Raw genomic sequence first — 17,550 nt, forward strand, 5'->3', positions numbered from 1 at the left:
ACTTGAACTTGGATTAATTCTCTGAGTTCAAGTTAGTCTTCCTTTCAAATTTTGATGGGATGTTGTTCACACAGTAGTTTTTCACATAAATAGACTCCTAACACCTTTACTGAAATTTTCATCTCCTTATGAAAAGTTGTTTTGACATAAACCAGATTATCACTTTTTGAAATGCTTTGGCTACCTTAGCTTATCCATACTTGAGAGACTTTAACAAAAATAAGTTTGATTTTCATACAAGTAAATGCATCTTCATTGGTTACAGTTCAACCTATATAGGTTACAAGTATCTAACAAGTTCAGGCAAAGTTTATATACTCAAACATGTTGTATTTGATGAAAACCTGTTTCCATATTCAACAAACCCTATCTTTACTTCATCTGAGAATATTACAAAACCTAAAACACTAGTGTCAAACTTTTCTCAACAGCAAATATATTACCTTTCCACATTACCCTTACTTATTGGCAGCTTTAAAGATATTTACTCAGCAGAATCAGCAGAGAATCAACAAATACCTTATGTGTCAACACATGCAGATACGCTGCATCAACAAGAGCATTCCAATAATTCTTTATCTATATCATCTTGTTAGAGTGCAATTTATGCACTAGTTTTGCATTGTTTACTTTCCTTAATATCGATGTTTTGCATTTAATAATAATGATTTACTTGTGTTTTATTTTTGTAGGTGCAATTCTATTGATTGATGCTAAAATTGAGCTACAAGATGATGTTTGAGGATGATTATTTTCCTGGAGAAATTATGAGCTTCAGAAGAACTTTATTGATAAGGCGTGGGCGTGTGCTGTCAACTAAGGGCCTGTAATTTTTATTTTAACGTATTTTGTCATTTTGGTTATTTTTATAATTTTAAATTTAATATTTAAATAATATTTTAGATATTAGCATTTTATTTTTGGAAAAACTCTATAAGAAAGAGGAGACATGAAAAACAAAAGAGATGAGATTTTTAAAGAAAAAGAAAACCCTAAATCTAAATGTTTCTCTTCTCTATATGAAGAACTAAACCTATTATTCTGGTTGAAGGTTAATAAAGCTTTGATTCATCATTACTGTGAGATCTTTCTTATACTTTAATTGTTTTATTGCTTTTTGGATATTTGTTTATTCTCTAAATTATTGTCATGATTATGTTTGTTAATTAGATAATTGGCCACTATTTAATTATCAACTTAATCTATTGTCAATTAAAAAATTCATCGTATGAAGATTTTATGTTTGTGACAAATAGCATAATAGTGCGTTGTGTTATGAGAATAAACAATCTAATTTAAACGAACCATCATATGCGTTTGTTGATTAGGATTTGGGTCTCTCTGGTTTTTCAAGCTGTCAATTGATTAAATCCTATGATCGTATCTAGGGTTGTCTACTGATTAGGGAAATAACCAATGGTTGTACCTTGGTTATCGACTAGTTAAGGAAAGATTGGCTATTAGAGGGTCTCAGTAGTTATAACCGATCTATTCATAAGTAGTAATAATTTATATTTGAATCAATGATCAGTAGTCGAATCAAGCTGAGTTAATTCATTCAACCAGAGCTTTTTCCAATTTGAATTACAATTTGAATTTGCATTCTTGTTATTTAGTTTGATTTTTATTATTGTCAGCAATCCCCCTATTTTGCATTTTACATTTTAAAAGAATTTAAATAATTACCGATCTTTGTGGACACGACCCTACTCAATCACTATACACAATTTATTCAGGTAGGTATTTATTTTTGTTGACTTCAACAACCATCACATCTTCATCCCATTTACCTCCACAAAATCCTAACAACAAACACAGCATGAATCACAACAAATCGTTCAACAAACCATAGAACAAAATCAAAACAGAAAACTCGCTTCACAATAACCAACTCACCAAATGATCACCAAATCAAAAGCTAGTATCTTTAAACCAAAATTGTACACTGCTATTCTACCCAATTCAGAACCTAACACAGTTCAATAAGCTCTAAATGATCAGAATTGGTACCGAGCAATGAGAGATGAGTATGAAGCCTTAATTAGAAATGAGATTTGGTCACTAGTACCACCTTCAGCTGAATATAAAGTTGTTGGGAATAAATGAGTATTTAGGATCAAACAAAACACTGATGGAAGCATAACTAAGTACAAAATCAAACTTGTTACAAAAGGCTTTCAACAAACAGAAGAAGTTGATTATTTTAAAACCTTTAGTCCTGTTATAAAGTCATGCACTGTGAGAATTGTACTAAGTCTAGTTATAATGAATAAATGGATGATAAGGCAAGTAGATGTAAACAATGCTTTCGTAAATAGAGAACTAACTAAAGATGTCTAGATGTGCCAACTTGAGGGATTTGTTGATCGGCAGAGACCAAATTTTGTGTGTAAATTGAAGAAGGCATTATACGGTCTGAAACAAGCTCCCAGAGCTTGGTATGAGAAGCTGAAAGAGTATTTGATTACAAACTGGAAGTTTTAGAACTCTAAAACTGATACTTCACTTTTCTTTAAAGAAATGCAATGATTAGTGATATTCATTTTACTATATGTTGATGATATCTAATCACTGGTCCTAACACTGAAGAGATGGAAAGATTTGCTTCCGCAAAGTTTTTGCTTTGAAGGACTTGAAAAGATTATCATACTTTCTTGGAATAGAAGTCTCTTATTCCAAGGATAATATTTATTTGTCTCAAAAGAAATATATTAGAGATCTGCTGAATAAAGCTAATATGCTAGAATGCAAATGCTGTGATTCTCTAATGGTGATAGGATCTAAGCTTCAGAGAAAAGCTAAAGGTTATCTAGGACAATATATTGAAGATGTAACAAGTTACAGAAGTATTGTCGGGGTTTGCAATATTTGGTTTTGACTAGACCAGAAATTGCATTTGCAGTACATAAACTGAGCCAGTATGTGTTAGCTCCAACACTTCAACATGGTTTAGCTTGTAAAAGAGTTCTTAGATATCTAAAAGAAACTGAAGATTTTGGTCTCAGATTTTAGTTGGAGGAGAAATTAAGATCACAGGGTACACTAATGCAAACTGGGCGCGTGATGTTGATGATCGAATGTCAATAGGTGCATATTGTATTTATCTAAGAGACAATATAATATCTTGGTCATCAAAGAAGCAATCAATTGTTACAAGATCGAGTGCAGAAAGTGTACGGAGCACTTGCCTTTGCAAGTGAAGAAATCACATGGATTCAGTCCTTATTCAGTGAGCTCAAAATCATATGCACATCAGTACCTACAATTTAGTGTGATAATGGCAGTGCAACAAAATTAGCAAAGAATCCAATCAATCACTCACGAACCAAGCATATTGAGTTCGACATGTATTTTATAAGAGATAAGGTACTTACAAAGGAGCTTGAGATCAACTATATTCCAAGTAATGAACAAGTTGCAGATATTCTAACAAAGCCTTTTACTTTCATTCACTTCAGCTACTTCAGAAGCAAACTCAATGTGCATCAATGTCCCTTGAGTTTGAGGGGGGCTGTTAAAGAAGCACATTGAGCACGTGTGAACTAAGAGGAGCTGCACGATAAGCATGTGTGAGCTAAGGTCCAATCAGCATTGTTAGTTAAGTAGTATATGCTAGCTCAGCCAATTAGTCAAGCATGCCTTTAATTCTGTTATAGTTGTTAACCTTGTTTTAATTCTGTTTTCATGTTGTAAGCAACGTGTATAAATACTATGTTGATCATCAGTTGTGTAAAGTGAAAATAATAGAAATCCAAAATATTCCAGTTTCATTTTCTCATGAATTTTTTGAGCTTCTAAACAAAATTATCAGTCCAATTTTAAGCTTATCAACATTACACAATCAACAAGAATGACACAATAGAAATATTATATTCTTAAGGATAGATAACATGTGTACTAGAAAAAATATGGTCTCCTCATGGAAACATATATATTATGTTGCAAAGATACAATTAAACTAGAAAAGACTTTGACACAGAAGCTGCAAGTAATCTAATCTACCCCTGCAATTTTAGGCCATTTATGATAGATATGGGCATGTCCTATTTTTTATTATACATTACATTCTAAATGAATAGCGACCATCTCAGGTGAGACAGTATCAGTAAATCTTCTTTAAATCTGCGTAATTAATTAGGAAAAAGAAATTTCTTCGTTACTTATGAAGATTTTCGAACCTAATGCACAAAGCCTCTTTACTTCTAAAAGACTCTACTTAGACAGGACAAAATTACACCATTTATCCAGTCGCAAGTGAAACAAGATAAACTATGATTGCATATTTTCATGTTAAAATTCGCAAAAAGTATACTATGTCAGACCAGGATGCTAACACAGATCTGTGCAGATGATAATTGAAAAGACAGACTGAAGGGAAACATCAAATATGGGTACATAGTTTACTGAAGGCCCATTATCATGCACCACCTATGTAATAGATAAGTAGCTAAAAGACTTATGATATAACTAATTATAAATTATGTTATACCAACTGTAAATAGGATGTTTGAATTAACATTCCAAGCACAGATGATTCAGAAAGTCCTTTGTATTGATAATATGAGCACCTCAGAATAACTGCCTTTTGTTATGAGTAATAATTCAGATTCACCAGAATTCAATAATGCAGATACATACACCAGGCTTCCATTTTATCATGGTAGTACAAAAGACCTAAATGTTATATCATATCAATTTAACTTGATATTAAATAATGCAGATATATACACCAGGCTCTTGTCTGCAAATGACCCTCCTCGCAACCGTGAGTTGGCTCTGGTAGCTCCACTCCGACAATGCCCTCTTGTGATGGAATCGAAGGGTTGGTCATTGCTCTTTCATGAGCTAGATTGCAGGGGTGCAAACCTTATCTCTAATAACACTTGTCGTGGAATGATTACTTTGCGCAGCAACTCATGCATCATTTAGACAACTTCTATCACAAAAGTTGCTAAGTAAGTCTATCAAACTTCTCAAACTAGCTAAGTAAAGATGATTGCATAAAAGGTAGAGAGAAGAGAAAGTAATATAGCCAAGGTAAAATTATATTACTTGAAAGAGAAAATAAAATAGAGCTTTACAAGTATGCTTGTGTTGCTTGTGTGGTGTGTGCAGTGTGTACAAAATGGCAAGTGTCATACCCTATTTATAGAAGAGGCTTGCCCATTCTAGATGTCTCTATGCTACTTACGCAACTTGCGCAATTTGCCTAAATATCTAAATGCTTACAAGTTTAGAAAAATATAGTGAATTATAAATATGTACAAATGCTAGAGTGTGCTGAAAATTCTAAAATCAGGCCAATTTAGCACTCTTGCCTCGAGTTTGGGCGGTTAGGCTTGAAAATTTGGACTGCCTGTTACTTACCGCATCTTGGCTTGTCTCTAAAAACACCTTGGTTCGCCCATTTAGCCTCCTTTACGGAAAAATTCGAGCGGACCGTGACAATATACTGAAATTTTGGCTTGAGATTGGATCCTTTGTGACTAATCTTCTTCAATGAAGAATGTAGTCGCTTCGTTCCTTCTCCTTGTTTAACTTCACTGTGATACAATCGCATAATGCCTATCTTCAACACTTAAGAAGAATGTAGTCGCTTCGTTCCTTCTCCTTGTTTAACTTCACTGTGAGATAATCGCATAATGCCTATCTTCAACACTTAAGAAGAATCTAGTCGCTTCGTTCCTTCTCCTTGTTTAACTTCACCGTGATATAATCGCATAATGCCTATCTTCAACACTTGACTTGTCAGGTACGTGTTTATTAAGGCAACTGGGTGATTTCTCTTATATTTCTGGACTCCATAGTTCCTTCCTTTTATTTATCTGTCACCGATTACTGATTGCGGGCTCCGAACTTCCCAGCTCTGGAGCTTTTTATTGACAGACGTCGTGGTACCTTCACCATCATAAGTAAACAACACAACTATCTCGACAACCATCCACTAGTGTATTGGCATCCTCATATTTATCGTTGATATTTTCTCCTCCAGCTCTATTTCATCGTGGAGATAACCGTAAAAAAGATACGTTGAATCAATTATTCAGCGTTCATGATACAAATGCAACGGGCCTTGGTTTAATTTATTACGATATTTCAAAGACAGGTTACAATTTAGGGTTTGAAAATTTGGTAAAAATATCTTCTACATTTATTATATAGCTAATTTCTGTCTCCAACTATCTTCGCCATTTATTATTCTGATGTTCATGTCCCTTTTGGTCCTAAGTGAAATTAGATCGTGTTGTGTGGCCAGGATTCAACCCTGATCCGTTTAAGAACCGAAGCACCAGGCATTCTTCTCAAATTAATTATGTAAAAAGAGAGCTCAAGATGAAGCAATCGGAAGAGTAAAGTTTTTAATGATTTCTCTTTAATTAACGTTAAAGATATCATTACTATATATATTTGCATTCGTAAATGAATCTAACATTATTACCGTTCTAATTTCTTTCTCAGGCTGCAGAAATCTGGAGCAGAAAATGGTCAGCAGCCGGGCCGTGCTGACGAGAAAGATAGTCCACTGGAAAAGTTAATAGACGTTCACTCAAAAGCATTAGACGATCTGGTTAACGTGAACTCACTCTTCACAATCGCTGTGTTCATTGGCTTATCCTTCGCCTCACCAAAGCAACACAGTCTTGAAAACCGACCCGAATGCGATGCAGATCCTGTTGTGGCAAAGACACTTGTTACGTACGAAGTAATATCATTTGCTTGTTTCCTCGTATCGAGCCTGGCAGCCAAATCACTCAAAGTTCTTTTGAACTTTTATAAGATCCGGGACTATATTGAACTCGTTGGAATACCGGATAAGTGCTTAAGAAAAATTATCCTATCATCCACATGGAGACACACATTGTTTATGGTATCAGCTCTGGCATCAGCCTGTGGGATTATCTTTCTAACCCTGTCCATGGTTAATGTGGTACAGATAAGGCTCGGCAAGCTCTCTTGTGGCAGCGTTTATACTTTGAAATCGGTAATATCACTTACCGTATTGGTTTCTGCTGCCCTTGTGCTGCTGTATGTACCACCTGTCATCTTTGCATTTTTTGCTAGGATGAAGGAGAATTCTGACAAGAAGCAGTCAAATACGGTTTAAATTTAAGTGTATAAGTCACTTTTTAATCAGGATCCGTTTTAGTTAGATGAGTATTAAGATAAAAGACAATAGCATATTAATTTGTCTTTTAATTTTAGTGCTAATTTTATTGAAAAATGAAGGATCCCTCGTTGTTAAGTTGTATATTTTCATATGTTGTTGCGATAAGTAGTGATCGTGTGTCTAGGTCTTATGTAAAGTTATATATGGTAATTTGTCAAATAATTAAGAAGTTCTCGCATGTACTGGTAATAGTGTGTGTATATCTATAATGTATATATATACCCATATATTTATGCTTTACTTGTTATTAATATTCGTTATTCTTTCCTCTTCAATGTCGACTTTTCTCTAATGATAATTATTAATTTATTATTGAGGAATTCCTCAAAGATGAAACAATCCTTACAATGGCTGTGTTTGTTGGCTTATCATTTGCTTCTCCAGACCGACAGTCTTAAAAACTAACCAGAATGTGATTTCAGATCCTGTTGTGGCAAAAACAGTCGATATTCATTATGCATGAAATCGTACTTCTTCCTGGTATCTACGGTTTTTTCTTCTGTGGTTCTATTTTGTACAACAGAGTCATCATTGCTGCATTTGCTAAAATAAGTAAGTCCTATGAACAGCAGTCAATAGATCAAATAAAGGTGTATGCTGAAATTGTTACTGCTTAAAATCTTTATATGATGCTTCATTTCTGTACATTTGTAGTTTGCGTCGTACTCTATCCAGCAAAGTGGAATGCAATTGTTACAGATATGTAATATGTACTATGCAATTGCTACAGTCGTTTCATTAAACTCTATATATTTTTCAGAAGCAAAGGACAAGTTGGCTCAATCTACAAGTTCAGACAATCCTTCCTAAAAAGAAAAAGGCCTACTAGTTTAATTCACAGTCATTAAACAGAAGCACAGAAAGAAAATTGGATGGAGAAATTTACAGTCTAATGGGGATTTTAGCAGTGTGAAGCTGCTATACGCTTGGCCTCAATTTGCTTCACACTTTGAACTATGTCATCGATGTTCCTCGATAAGTGATGAGAATGATTCTCCATATCTCTTAAAACCATTTCAAGCTGTTCTTGATATGCAGCAGACCGTTTTCGCTCCCGCTGTAACTCTGCTGTTAACTCCCGAATCTTTACATCTTTCTCATCCTGAGAAAAAACTCCGAAGAGAAGGTTAAAGAATAAACATGAACAATTTTATTGCATGATACTTGAATATGACAAGTTCCTGCCTCTAAATAATGCAATTTGATGCAAGCTAGATGGTTCCAACAATGTCATAATCGAAACAACTAATGTACACTCTTGGTTTGAAGACACTGTCATAATCAAAACAACTAGAGTATACTTTTCATTCATTAAGCAATCAACAAGAAGCACACAATAAAAATGTTATCTTCTTAGGGATACCTAACAGATGTACTAGCAAAAAATATGGTCTCATAATGGAATCAGATATGTTATGTTGCAAAGATACAATTAAACTGGAAAAGACTTTGATACAGAAGCTGCAAGTAATCTAATCTACCCCTGCAATTTTTGGCCATTTATTTAAGATATGGGCCAAATAGTCTACCATTTCCTTTTTTTTCTTATACATTACATTCTAAATGAATAGCAACCGTCTCAGGTGATACAGAATCAGTAAATCTTTTTCAAATCTGTGTAATTAATTGAGAAAAAAAAAATCTTTGTTTGCACAAAGCCTCTTAAATTCTAAAAGACTCTGCTTATACATGGCAAAATTACACGGTTTATCCAGTCTCAAGTGAAACAAGATAAAGTGTGATTGCATATCTTCATGCTAAAATTCACAAAAAGTATACTATTTCAGATCAGGATGCTAACACAGATCTCCGCAGATGCTAATTGAAAAGAGAGACTGAAGGGAAACATCAAATATGGATACATAGTTTACTGAAGGCCCAGTATCTTGAGCCACCTGTGTAACAGGTAAATAGCTAAGAGACTCATGACATAACTAACTATAAATTATGCAATATCAGCTGTAAATAGGATATTCGAATTAACATTCCAAGTACAGATGATCCAGAAAGTCCTCTGTATTGACAATATGAGCATCTTAGAAAGAACCTTTTTGTTATGGGTAATATTTCAGATTCACCAGAATCAAATAATGCAGATATATACATCAGACTTCCATTTTATCATGGTATTACGAAAGACATAAACGTTATATCATATCAATTTAACTTCAGGATGCATGTAGATGTAATCACAAACTTAGGTACAGTAACACACCCCTCAAACAAGTACAACCACAGGCTTGATAAATAGACAGATACAGTACATACTTGTGCAACAACTCACCGGAGTTTGAGATAGTAGCACACTTCGACGACCATTGGCAGGTATAGCTACCAGTGGGTGGTTGTGCTCCTTGACAAATCTAGTTACAACCCATTTTCCAGTTTTCTCCTTTTTCACCACTATCATTGCCTTACAACCTTCTCTGGTGACTGCTCGAGGTTTCCTATTCTCACTTCTTCTTGGTCTCAACTTGCGAAAACCCTCTTTATTACACACAAGTCGACGCCAAACAACCTTGCCATCACGCATTGATCGACGAAATGCATCAACACGCATAATGAAACCCATATGTGTGGCATATGCATCATAAAACACCTTAGCAGCCTCCTCAGATTCAAACTCCATACCCAAGTATGGTTCCCCATCCAAACTTCCTTTAGTTACAGCCATCTCTTGGTCATTCACATTCTCCATCATTTCCTCATTCTGGCCTGTAGAAGGATTTTCATCCACTGCCAGAAAACATTGCTCAACTCAGTAGATTCTACCACATACATTCACATAAAAACAGCACTTTCCTAATGCTCCCACCACTTCTAAAAAATTATAATTTAGGATAACTGATAAATCATAAAAGCAAAATCTTTGTTTCGCTCAAATCTCAAATCTTGTTTCAAACCAAAAATTATTTTTTCCTATATTTTCAGGAGCCATAGTTTCAGTTTATTACACCAAAAAGAGTAACTCAGCTAAAAAGGGTTAACACTAAAATCACAACGCCTCAACATAGATGTAAAAAGACCTAATGTCAACTCCAACCCAATAGGATAAACACAAATAATTCATTACCATAGCACATTCATTCAGTACAAAATTGAAACTTTATAGCCAAAGAAAAAAGCACAACTTTAATCAAAATAACCCGGTTCTCCATTGAATCAAAATAACTAAAAAGAAAACATGGAATTGAAACAAACACTTCAAATTCCTTCATTTCCCATATATCCAACATGCAATAATGCAAACTTTAAAAAGCTGCTGAATTTTGAAGCTTTACATTCCGTCAAACAGAATCAAATTGCTTCAATTCCTTATATGATCAATATCTACATTGAAGTATGAAACTACAAACTATTCCACTGTGATGTGCGTTCAATAAAAAAAAAATATCTATAATAAATATCAGAGTTAAGAAAGAATTGAGAGCAGAGATGATTAAAATGACTCACTTGATGGATACAGATCCAACTCTAAATCCAGTGTTGAGACACAAAGTCACCAGCAACAGAGGTTTTGGTTTCGGGTTCAGAAAATCCCAAGTCTTTTCGCAGTTGTTTGAGTTGAGAAGAACGAGAACTGCGAAGTGCAATTGAGTCGGGGGGAAGGATTACGTGCTCCGCAGCACACGTGTTATCTCTTGCTCAAACCCAGTAATATCTTGCCACCTCAGCTTTTTGAAAACACACCTTTCCTGATTCCTCACTGTGTTCATTTGTTTATTTATTTTTTCTTCTCTTTCTTTATTATAACTGTTCACTCGAAAATTTTTTTAAAAAAAAAAAGACTAAAAAATGCTTTTTGCTCAACGTGGGATGTTTTATATATTTCTTTTTTAAAAAATTGATAATTTTAATTTAAAAATTTCTATGATTTGATAAAATAATTAAGACACGAACTTTACGGTGCAAGTACAAACACACAAGACAAAATTGAGTAGAGTAGTGTGCTTGTGATTCAATTAAGCGGCGAAGCGATTATGGTCATTTCATTTTGACCGCCCTGGCCCTGTATTGCCAACGAAACCAGATTTCCGGTTCCCGTTCTCAGAGTTTGGATGTCTTCGAGATCCTGATTGAGTAAGTTTTACAGTATCTTTCATTCAGATCCTCATTTGTTATTTATTATTTTTTGTTATTATTTTCTAACGATCATAACTTTAAAATTATTCAATCTTGTAGTATCCAGAAAAAATTCGTGCTTTGTAGAAGGGAAAAAATGACTTTTTTTTTTTAATTCTGGGTTATTTTCTTTTCCCTTTCTGGTTCTTTCATTAAGAGGTGTATCATTATTATTATTTAAGGGGAAATGCAACAGGTGTTTCTGCTTTTAAAATGCTTGAATGAGGTTTAAATTCCATTATTCTTAATTAATGGGAAAGTGAGTAATAAGTGTTTTCTGAAATTTCCCATGGTGAATGTGATTACTAGTTTATGAAAGTTGTACATTTTCATGCAAGTAAGAATTGATATGTTGAAAAGTGGGCCGGTTGAGCTATGAATTTTGGGCTTTGTGCCTGTAATTGCCGATATTCTGCAAATAAATGTTCTATAATATATATATATATATATATATATATTGACTTGAGTATTTTGGGTTTTTCTTTTGCAAACAGTATGTTTTTCTTAATCTAATCAATATTTCAGGGAAGTTTGGAAATTTGTGGGAAAAAAGTTGTTGCCTTATCACTTGAGAATCTATGAAACAAATGATCTAGTGTCTACATGGAAATATGGTTTTGATTGACATGTTTCTATTCTGTCAATATTCTTGGCTCTAAAGCCTTTAGTTTTCATCTTCCTGCCCTGACCGTATCCAGTTAATAAGATCTTGGTTTGGTATTGTTATGGTATCAAATCTAAAGAACAACATTGAGTTTAGAATGGGAACTGAGAGGTCCTAATTAAGATACATTTGATGTGTATCTTAGAGATGGGAGCTACCTCCAAGGTAGTTGTGGTATGTTGTGCAATGTCAATTGTTAATCTTGCTTGTGCGTAGACTGCTGAACAGAAATTGCTCGCTGGTGCAATATATCACCTGGCTTTGGTCAACTATGAAAAATGTTGTCATTTGCTTGATTATTAGGGATCTTATTTCCAACTTACACTCTTAATGAAGAAAACAGCTTGACAACATTAACTGCATTGTATGTTAGAATAGTTTCTTAATAGTGGTTTATGAATCAAATAATATTGAAGCTCTATTACTTTTTTGAAGTTCTTATTCTTGATTAAACCAAAAGAGAACTTTATGGATTTGATAAACTTTTAGTTTTACTAAAGGATTTTGTGTTACAGTGGAATTGGATGAAGGGGCTGCAGCAGCAGACAGCTGTGTCATAGAAAAATCTGGTGAGTTAGCAGGAGATGAAATTTTAGAACCATATGTAGGTATGGAGTTTGATTCGGAAGATGCTGCCAGGAAATTCTATATGGGATATGCTAGACGGATGGGTTTTGTTGTTCGTATTATGCAACGCCGTCGTTCTCGGACTGATGGGACGACGCTTGCTCGTCGACTTGGATGTAACAAGCAAGGTTTCTCTCCTAATTCGAAGGGCACAAATGGACCTGAAAAGAAACCAAGACCAAGTGCTCGAGAAGGTTGCAAGGCAACCATCTTGGTGAAGATGGAAAAGTCAGGAAAATGGGTTGTGACAAGATTTATTAAGGATCATAATCATCCTCTGGTTGTCACTGCCAATGGCTACAGTACAGTAGTGAGTTTCTACTTTCCCACATCTATTTATGAATTTGAGTGTCTTCAGTCTTTTTATCTACATCTTAGTTAAAATTTTAAGATTATTTAGTTTCTTGATAAGTTGTTTCCTCCCACTCATCTACATAAATGTGGAGTTCATTGTGGAAGTCAGCTCTTCATTCAAGACTAGTTCTGTAAATATACACTGCATTTTTTATGATGAAAATAAGTAATGTTAACACTGTCAAAGATTTTTTCGAGGACTGTATGATGGGTGGGGATGCTACTGTAATGTGGTTGGGAGGTCCTGTGATTCTTCTCTTGGCTTCTATTAGAGACATTTAATGATTGCAAATTATTTGGTTAATATTCAAAGTAATTAGTGGATTTTGCAATGGTGGTTTTTTGGTTAATTTTTCTAGGGTGACAAGGACAAGAAAATCGAAGAGCTTACTTTGGAGTTGGAGCGGCAAGAGCAATTATGTGCGGCATATCGAGAAAAGTTATTCAATTTTATGAATAATGTTGAGGAGCAAACTGAGGAGCTCTCCTCAAAAATACAAGTTATTGTTGACAATATTAGGAAAGTCGAATCCGAAATGTTAAAAAGTTTCCTGCAGTAGATAAACTTGACATCCAAATTGAGTGTTTATTTATCGGGAAGATTTGTGAATAACTACTTGTGATTTATAATTATAGAGCTCCAATCATGTACATTACTTGTTAGAATCAGGCTTTTTTTTTTTTTTTTTTTAACTCAAGATGGCTGATATTTGATATTCTGTAACCCAATTTTAGATTTCTTTCGTTTGGTAAAGTGGAAGCTTTATTATCCACTAGTCCACTCCCTCTCATTGATTCTTTATTTTTATTTCTTACTAGTACAGCAGTACTCGATTTCATTTTCCAAAAAGAAAGCATTGTGTTTTCAATTTTGATCATTCTGAAAGTGGGACATTGGGAAATCATGTCTCTCCTCTGTAGCTGTAATTTGAATCACCCCAAATGTATCATTGTCAAACACACTAGTCAATTCTTATACCACTCATGAAATCCTATGATCGTCAATTTATTTCAAAGCCATGAAATCCTATTTCTCTAAACATGAAAAGCCGCAGTGTATGAAGAAAAGGCACAAGAAAGTAAACAAGCATTACAATAGCAAAACAATATCGATATTGGAGATTATCAACTCAAAGTGATAACAGTAAAATCATTCATTCTCAGATTGTAGTCATTTTGACCGATATATTTTGCTGCTTTTTTTTTTGGATTTCTGGTTTGATTAATATATTAGCAAATCTGTTAAAAGTCATCTATGTACAATCTAAATTTCTTGGTTGAACTAGGTTAATAATCTATTTTGTGAAATGCTGAATTTGCATATTCACTTTGGCTTGAAGTAAAATATGTTTTTTTCCCCATATTCTTTCAGTTTAAAGCTTGGAAGTGTAGCAAATTTTTGTCACTGTGGTATGAAAATGAGTAACATTTCTTTCTATGATGGCTTAGAACTAAATTATGGATTGTGTTTCGTTATTCAGTTTGTTGAAGAACATATATACTGATCTGATCTTGTCAAGAGAAGTTCAATATATATTTTTAGTATAATCATTAATTGAACTCTTTTTCTAATTTTTTTTAATTTGTTTTTTTACATGGAGAATACGGTTTAAAGTTTAAGATTTAAGATGGCCTTTTTCAAGAAAAAATAAATTCGATGTTTTGAAGGACAAAAAAAAAAGTTCCAATTAAGACTAAATTTAGTGACGTGTTAAGTTATGATTGGCTAAAGTAGGCCAATAGATTTATAGGGATGTTACTTGACACATTTTTACCAACCCACCCAATTGTACTGCATACCTAGTGGATTATTAAAAGTGCTCTTTGTCGAAATTATTCGCTCTAGCAAATGATTGCTCTTAACATTAATTAATTATGGGATAATGTTAGGGGTAGCAATCACGACGAGAATTTGTTTATTCGATTTAATTAGATGGGAATTAAAAAGATTTGGATTTGAATTTTTTTATTTATTTAATAAATAGGTGAATTTGATTCGATTTGCTTATTAAATGAATCAAATCTGGTTTTAAGGACATTAATTTGTTTATTTATTCAGAATTCATTTAATAAATGTGTCATAAATGAATTGAATACATCCATTCGTTTATAGTTCGTTTATTATTCATTTAATTAAATTACTTATTTATCCATAAATATGTATGAAAAAATTTTAACATTTGAAGGTTAATATAGTAATTATAAATGATAATATGTTTGTATTTTGTATGATGTTAAATTTGTAGTCTTTTATATTTTACTTTACTTAATTTTTATTTATTAATAATATTTTTATAAATGAATTCATATTAAATTTGATCCGTTATGGATTCGTTATAGGATAAACTAATAGTAAATAAGTCCAGATTCGATTCAATTCATTTATTAATTCTACTAAATAAATTAAACGAAATCGAATCAAATATTCGTTTAATAAATAAATCAAATCCAAATCTTGATATTTCAATTCGTTTAATAACGAATTGAATCTGAATCAATAGAACTTTGACCCAATTCGTTTACTATTCAATTTAAACATGTTTCGATTATTCGTTTTGCCGCCTCTAGATAATGTTTTAAAATTGGCACTCGATAAAATATTTTTAAAATTTTAAACCTTCATGAAATCTAAATTATTTTACAAATTATTGATATAATTTACCAACCACTGTCATTCAATTTTACTTAATTGTTAATGAATCCATTCATATATACAAGAGGCAGACCCAGCAAATGCTCCTTGAAAGTTCAAGTCCATGGTGAAGAAAATAAATCTTTCGGAAATTAAGTAAAATTTTACTATATTTTGTCCTATACGGGCCAGTAAGTGCACAGTACTCCATTTTGTCCATACATAAGTTGATATGGAGTTTACAGTTATAAGTTCATAGTATATGTATATGTATATCAATCATACAGTATCTTGTCTACAGTTTAATCTTCCTTACCATTAAGAAATTTCCTCAACGATATGATTATCATTGACAAAAAAAAAGAAAAAAAAGAGAGAGAGACCAAAGAGGAAGGAACGCATATTAGCAATAGCTAAGTAAAGCACAACTCTAAATACATGGATTTCATTTTTTTTTTTTTAATCATACAATATTAGTAGCAGCACAATGCATAACCACTTAATTATTTGAAAGATAATATAATAACATAAGACCTTAACAAAAAAAAATTATTACAACTATATATACACGTATTATACTTTTAATTCTTTTCTAATGTGAATGCCTACATTTTTTTTTAAATATGGATTCATTTTATACATCATACAATGTGTTAATATCTTTATTATTTTTTGTTCAATTACCATATAATACATCATATAGTATATTCAAGAAATCTGTATTTTAAAAGAAACAGACATATACTTCTAATAATAACTACATATGCTTTCTAAGCTTTATATCTCTTATTTTATATATATATAGTAAAATTCCTAATTAAAAAATTGTTAATAAGGATAATTAATTCAGTACGTGGCGTTGGTACCAGATCGATGCAGAACTTAATCTGCCTTTGAGACCAGATCTGACTTAGAACAGATCAATATCTCGCACGTTCTGTTTTCCAGCCGATATACTAAAGTAAAATTTTAATCTTTTTATTAAAAGGTTTCTTTAATCAAATCAACACAAAGGCTCATGGATAATACTAGATCTGGATCCCAGAAATAGTATTCTGATTGAATGGAGGGAGAAGAGAAGATACAACTAAGGATAGAGATCCGGTCTCTTTGCCTTAGAGGAACGTAGCAGGTTTTATAAAATTGAAACTTTAAATAAACTGCGGAAATTTAAACATACATCTGAAATTGAAATTACAAACTGAACTTTAAAACTTACAAATTAAATTGCTTGTAACCTTGAATCTTTATGAAGATCTATTACAGAAAGAAATAATTGAGAATATATTTAAGACATGAAAATTTCCTTGATGTCTTAAGATTCTCAGAAGTGTTACAAGAAAAGAAAGAAAATTCCTTTTTAGAGAGAGTTTCAGATGTATGTTTAAATTTCCGCAGTTTATTTAAAGTTTCAATTTTATAAAACCTGCTACGTTCCTCTAAGGCAAAGAGACCGGATCTATGTCCTTAGTTGTATCTTCTTTTCTCCCTCCATTCAATCAGAATACTATTTCTGGGATCCAGATCTAGTATTATCCATGAGCCTTTGTGTTGATTTGATTAAAGAAACCTTTTAATAAAAAGATTAAAATTTTACTTTAGTATATCGGCTGGAAAATAGAACGTGCGAGATATTGATCTGTTCTAAGTCAGATCTGGTCTCAAAGGCAGATTAAGTTCTGCATCGATCTGGTACCAACGCCACGTACTGAATTAATTATCCTTATTAACAATTTGTTAATTATGAATTTTACTTGAATCATTTCCATCCTTCGATCCTATTTCCTACTGGTATCAGAGCCAAGGGGAGGATAGTGTAATATAGAATAGAGACTTTGTGTATAAAGACTTGTGTTTTAGTTGAACATTGTTTGTGTGGTGAGTGTTACCTCTGTGTGCCTTGGTAGCTTTTGGTCGTAAGTCCCGATTTGGTTGAAGGGCAGTAAAACCAATTCTTAGCCTTGGATTGTAGCCATACCAACA

At 33.0% G+C, this 17,550-nt stretch overlaps 3 protein-coding genes across 3 annotated transcripts; 2 read left to right on the forward strand and 1 right to left on the reverse strand.

The window, feature by feature from the left end:
- The first annotated feature begins 6,333 nt into the window (after positions 1-6,333).
- On the forward strand, positions 6,334-7,105 carry LOC18051656. The gene is made up of 2 exons (XM_024190907.1): positions 6,334-6,350; positions 6,460-7,105. The coding sequence occupies exons 1-2, from the start codon at positions 6,334-6,336 to the stop codon at positions 7,103-7,105; spliced, it is 663 nt and encodes a 220-aa protein (XP_024046675.1).
- A 727-nt stretch (positions 7,106-7,832) lies between these two features.
- LOC18051657 (protein FAR1-RELATED SEQUENCE 1) lies at positions 7,833-10,725 on the reverse strand. The gene is made up of 3 exons (XM_006447906.2): positions 10,622-10,725; positions 9,453-9,904; positions 7,833-8,270 (listed from the first exon to the last, which is right to left on the reverse strand). Coding segments are annotated over exons 1-3 (654 nt in total). The 5' UTR covers positions 10,623-10,725; the 3' UTR covers positions 7,833-8,069.
- Positions 10,726-11,048: 323 nt separating this feature from the next.
- On the forward strand, positions 11,049-13,611 carry LOC18051658 (protein FAR1-RELATED SEQUENCE 5). The gene is made up of 3 exons (XM_006447908.2): positions 11,049-11,248; positions 12,470-12,891; positions 13,295-13,611. Coding segments are annotated over exons 1-3 (624 nt in total). The 5' UTR covers positions 11,049-11,247; the 3' UTR covers positions 13,496-13,611.
- Positions 13,612-17,550: the final 3,939 nt, after the last annotated feature.

This window comes from Citrus clementina, unplaced genomic scaffold (genome assembly GCF_000493195.1).
Source record: "Citrus clementina cultivar Clemenules unplaced genomic scaffold, Citrus_clementina_v1.0 scaffold_2, whole genome shotgun sequence".
NCBI lineage: Eukaryota > Viridiplantae > Streptophyta > Magnoliopsida > Sapindales > Rutaceae > Citrus > Citrus x clementina.

Coding starts and splice junctions, on each gene's coding strand:
- LOC18051658 (XM_006447908.2), top strand. Junction 12,892..13,294: donor CCAATGGCTACAGTACAGTA/GTGAGTTTCTAC, acceptor TAATTTTTCTAG/GGTGACAAGGACAAGAAAAT.
- LOC18051657 (XM_006447906.2), bottom strand. Junction 8,271..9,452: donor TGCTACTATCTCAAACTCCG/GTGAGTTGTTGC, acceptor GTTTTTTCTCAG/GATGAGAAAGATGTAAAGAT.